Source organism: Nicotiana attenuata, unplaced genomic scaffold (genome assembly GCF_001879085.1).
Source record: "Nicotiana attenuata strain UT unplaced genomic scaffold, NIATTr2, whole genome shotgun sequence".
In the NCBI taxonomy this organism is placed as follows: Eukaryota; Viridiplantae; Streptophyta; class Magnoliopsida; order Solanales; family Solanaceae; genus Nicotiana; species Nicotiana attenuata.
In genome coordinates this window covers 448,296-453,575 of record NW_017670323.1, presented here as the reverse complement: position 1 = coordinate 453,575, position 5,280 = coordinate 448,296, and the positions used below count along the sequence as shown (strand labels likewise).

General features: G+C 39.3%; 1 protein-coding gene across 1 annotated transcript; it reads right to left on the bottom strand.

Annotated features, from left to right (window-relative positions):
• Positions 1 to 1,437: 1,437 nt before the first annotated feature.
• On the bottom strand, positions 1,438 to 4,968 carry LOC109237869 (tRNA-dihydrouridine(16/17) synthase [NAD(P)(+)]-like; the record flags this gene model as incomplete). Its single annotated transcript, XM_019404262.1, is given in 3 exon segments — positions 1,438 to 2,512; positions 4,253 to 4,359; positions 4,480 to 4,968. Coding segments are annotated over 3 exon segments (1,185 nt in total). The 3' UTR covers positions 1,438 to 1,788.
• Between the last annotated feature and the right edge of the window lie 312 nt (positions 4,969 to 5,280).

Here is a 5,280-nt window from a genome sequence, read left to right as displayed (position 1 = left end):
CTGCAAAAGTGTCAAAAGATTATGTAATACACAGAGTAAAGGCAACCGTGCAAAGGTCAACATAGTGTGTGTATGAGTGCGGTTTACATGGTGAAAAAATGTCGAGTAAAGTGGTGGAAAATCTGTGTAAAAACGACTTGGGTCTCTCCAAATTGTGGCTTCCGATTCTCGTCTGCTAGCTATTGATAGATCTTATTAGACGGAAGTTATGAATCAACCTTGCACTGGGTCATCAATTACTCTCCTAATTATCGTGTTTGTGTGGCCTACTTTTATGAGGATTAAGTCTTTCTTTCCTTTTCTATTATGATAATTAAAGTAAAAGAATGATGGTATGTGTTACGGTTAGTTTCTGATGATCAATTGTGTGTGTTTTATTATCTGTATAGCTCAACTTTGATGCTGCAATAGAGTCCCTGGATGTATGTTTACAAAAGACCGATGACACCAATAATTTTGAAGGAGTTGTTTATGCAAAGTATTTGGTCAGCAAATTCATCACCAATTTCCTGATGTAGAATTTGAGCTAAGTCTGTACTCTGTATTTCATTCCCTTTTGTTGGCTTCAAGTGGTTAAGAGAGGAAATAAGAATCTACAGAATGGACATTATGTCGTGAATTTGCCTCACATTCCTTCTCCAAAGGAAATAAAAAAGGAGATAGAGAAAAGAAAAAAAGGGCAAAGGGGAGGCTGCGTTATCCCGAAGAGGAAATATTAGTTTGACATAAACTCAACGAAACGCATCAAGTTTCAGTGGAAATATGGAGTATTATGAACTTCAAGATCGTCATCGATAATAACTAATCTACCTCCACCCAATGTTGGCTAGATTAGGATCGGATTTCAGTTAAATCTGAATGTATACAGTATGTAGATAGGATTGGATGCTGAACTTTAATAAGTGTATCCAATTAGTGGATATTTTTGTCTGTACGTCAAGATAATGCGGGATGCACGTAAGAGCCATAGTGCACCACTGTAACTTTAGATTGATTCAGAGTGCATCTAGCACTTCACAGCTATGGGATGTAAAAATAATGAAAACGATGTTAAAGTGAGTGGTAAGTGAAATCAAATCCAAAGAAACGTGAGAAACCATGAAAAGAAACAATAAAAAAAACGAGGTTTCCTTCTGTAATGAATAACGAGCACTTTTCTGGGCTCAACCATGACCGAGTTTGGTAAAATGGATAACAAATGCCAAAATACCATGTGGCCCCTATACAAGTTAAAACTTAAAAAAGAGAGCAGTCAGCGGTGTTCCTACTTTCAAGTTTTCAAACTAGCAGGTTAAAGTTGTCTCCATAGTGCTTAACATTTTCAAGCAAACAGTAGTACTGCAATGTGTGGAAAATAAACTAACGAGGGTAAGGGCAAAGAACTAAAAGATACGTGTTGATCGTACGATCAAAACTCTTATTGCATAACCTCCCAAATAATCAGTCTGAGTAAATCTATTGCATAACTTCCCAAATAATCAGTCCGAATTTCGGATAATACATGCAAATATAAATACATCACTGGCAGTCCGAATACAATTTGAGATGCACTAATCCATGGGTGCAAGTTATCTCAATGATACAAGTTAAACGTCTGTCTATAATCATACAAAGATGAGGTAAAAGGCAAAGATAAATTTAAACCTGCATCTACACTGACCAACGTTAGTGAGTGCACAATATTTCATTTTGCAAGCACAAGCTGGAGTAAAAAGAATAACCAGCAAAGGCCTTTGGTTTACCATAACAGACTCCATTTTCAGATTAGAACAGAACTTGAACTACAAGTCAAATTGCAGATATTGCCTCCTGAGTATCCTTCACATAAAGCGGTATTCTCACCCCAAGTTCCCTTAATCGATTTACTATATCATATAGAAATTCAAAGGTGAGTTTGTACTGTTTGTTAAGATCCTCTCTCACACTTGGCTGGATCTTAAACCACTCTCCCAACAGCTTGTGCACATGGGAACGAATAATTCTCCATGGCACTGGATATCTCTCACAAAATTGCAAATATTCTATCAGTAACTCAGCCTGATCTAGCTTACCATCTTCCTTGAGTCCTGCACTGCCCAGCCCCCATTCAGCAGTTTGATATCCAGCAAAGAGGGCTGGATTCTCAAGAAGGGGCTCGGCTGAAAGTACCCCATCGGCACCAGTTTTCTCCAAGCAGCTGTGTATATCATCAGTGTGCCTAATATTACCATTGGCCAGGACAGGAATTCTAACAGCATTTCTGACAGCCTTGATTGCCTCCCAATTGGCTCTGAATTTCTTCCCATCTTTTTCATCCCTTGTTCGTCCATGCACTGCTAGAAGAGAACAACCTGCATCCTCCAACATCTTTGCATAACTGAGTGTATCTTGCAAATTGGGGAAAATTCGGATCTTGCATGATACTGGAACACTAAGATTGTTAGCCAACTTTTCTACAAGAGACTTGACAAGGAAGAGATTATCCATGAGGAAAGCTCCATAATTCCCACGTTTTGCAATTCGCTGGGGACACCTGCATAGCAAGTAGTAGTAGTTTAGCAAACTGAGCTGACAGCAAAGATGGAGGGGAAATAATCTGCATAGATAATCCAGGAAATATAGACACAAAATCTGCAGTCGCGCGCATAAAACAGTATAGAAGGAAATGCAGAAAGAGAAAATAAAACCACAAATCTTGATCTGGGAGAAAAGCTGCTCTACATCACGATATCCTTCACCACAACATAAGCAAGCACATGAATTCAATACGCAAGTGGAAAAAAAATGTAGAGCTAGTTACTGCATATTAGTCCTGTATTGGAGCTAGTTCTGTCGTTTTCCAACTCTAATTTAGACTTTGTTTTGACTTATATAAGTTGGGAATCAGAATGTAAGAATTATAACGTAACCGATCTAGTCTTGCATCTTACCCTTTGATGATTCTGGGTGGACGCTTAACTATCTTAATTCCTCTTCTTGTTTTTCTTCCAGGCCTTCTATTGGACATGGTAATTGACAGTTAGGAATGGGTTTCGGCCTAAGTTGTTCGGACTCGGGTGCGGATATTCGATACGGGGACAAATCTGAGTATTGGATTCGACAAAATCTAAATTTTAAGATTCGGGGGTGTGGATCCGGATATGGATACGGGTGCGGGATTCGGCTAATAAAAAATAAAGCTATAAAAAAAAATTGTAAATTTTGAGATATATTCTATGAAAAACTTAGATGAATATTGTAGAATATTCAATCTTTCATTCTCCAAGATGGACATTATTCTTCCATTCTCCTAAATCTGTTTTATTTTTTATTTTGAGAAATCAAAATCTTAATTTTTCTCCCAAATTTGTCGATGGACTCCGGTCAAAGTGTCCGAAGTCAGTTGACCGAATCCGGGACGTATCCCGCTCCCGTCCCCGTCCCCGTCCCCGTCTCGTATCGGGTAGGGGACGGCACCAAAATCAAAGAGTCCGCGCAGCTTAGGTTTCGGCAGGTATGGAGACAGTTTGAGAAAGAATAGAGTAATTACCCAAACCACCAATGTTTTATGTGAGTCAAAAAATGGAAAGTTTGAAACCAAAACCCACAATCAGACCCTCGTTTATCGTTAGTTCAGATAACCACTGGCAGTGCGCGGGTGTCTATCACCCCAATTGGTTTAGGCAGGAAATTTTTAATATGAGCAATGCCCGTATTCCTGTTGCAAGCCCCTCCATTCGGCCTAAGCTTTCTTTCGATTGTGTCTGCTTCAGATTCTATTATTCTGTTTCTCTCCCTTAGTTAGCCGTTTGGTCAAAACTGTACAAATGCCCCTCTGGAATCATTCTATCATTCCAAACCACTTAATCTAATCTTATTTTAATAAATGTTCAAAAGAAAAACACTGAAACCACAAATTTTTCATTCTAGGTTGGAGACAAGGTGTAGCAGAAATGTCTGCAATAGAGTAAATAGCTCTAAGAACAAATTAATCCTAGTTGCTCCAATAGTTACCTTTTATTCCTTCCAAGAGTGGAATCAAGATGTTAAGGTATGTGACTGCATTCATGTTGGTGCAACTTCGATTATCATTAAATACTCAATATGTTTTTAGACAAACAACTATCCTTTGTATCAAAATAAAAACTTCAGGTAGAAATAGAGTATACGAAGCTGGTAGGGTAAATTATCACTAGAACCAATAACATGGCGCAAGATTAGACTAGGTTGTTGAGCATAGTATATGAGAAAAATCTAGGCATCTCGATTAGGAAACATTGAAAAAGGAGCCTACCCAAAGTTGATGTCCACATAGTCACAATAAGGCTCGACTTTTCGAGCTGCTTCCAGCAAAATGTCTGGATTGTTTGCACAGAATTGAACGAAAAGTGGACGGTCCTCCTATATAAAATGAAATAGAATTAGCTGAAATGCAATACTAGTATTGAAGAATTTATGCACAAAACAGGAGCGAAAGAACTTGATAAGAAATTCCATATAAGTACAACAAAAAGTAGATACCTTGCAGGTGGTAAATTCCATAGAGCGATATTTTTCATCTTCGGTGAAGAGACGGGAGTGAAGCATAGGAGTATAAGCAGCATCAGCACCATAATTTCGACAAAGAAGGCGGAAAGGCAGCTCCGAGTTGTCAACCATTGGTGCCACTATACGTTTGGGCTCACCTATCTTCTTCCAATGGGACCACGCTCTCTCTATTCGTGATTCTCCCGTCAGGTAACCATTCGGACGATTCAGAGCCAAGTACTGTGTCTCTTCTAGGTCCAAAAGAATAGAGCAAGTCGTGGTGGTCTCAGAACAGAGACATTCGTCCTCAATGTCTTCGTCGTTGAGGTTTTGGGTTTTGGTCGCCATGAAAAGCTTCCCGTGGAAGACAGGTCAGAATAACGGCTGAGCTGTGCAACGGGAAACCGGCGGAGTTCTTATGACGAGGCGACGGGAATGGTTGCGCAACCCAACGTCGCTGTCGCTACCGCCACCGTTGCCGTTGAGGCGTACGGTTAGCACAGGGCCTGAAGGAATATAGAGTATAGAATACCTCGATTGAGGCCTGAGTCCAATTCTCTTGGGTCACAGGCCCAATTATGAGTATTGTACACTAAAACAGCAACGAGGCTCCATGGTCCAAACAAGAAATGGCGAGTTCCCATTTTCGAACTCATATATTTTGAGACATAAATTTTCATAAAGCACCATCTTTTAGTAGTAATTAGACATCTATAGATATCATTTGCTATATTACGAATTATAGATACCTTTTCTGTGGTTATAAGATGTATTTGATGTATTTAAGCTATTGTA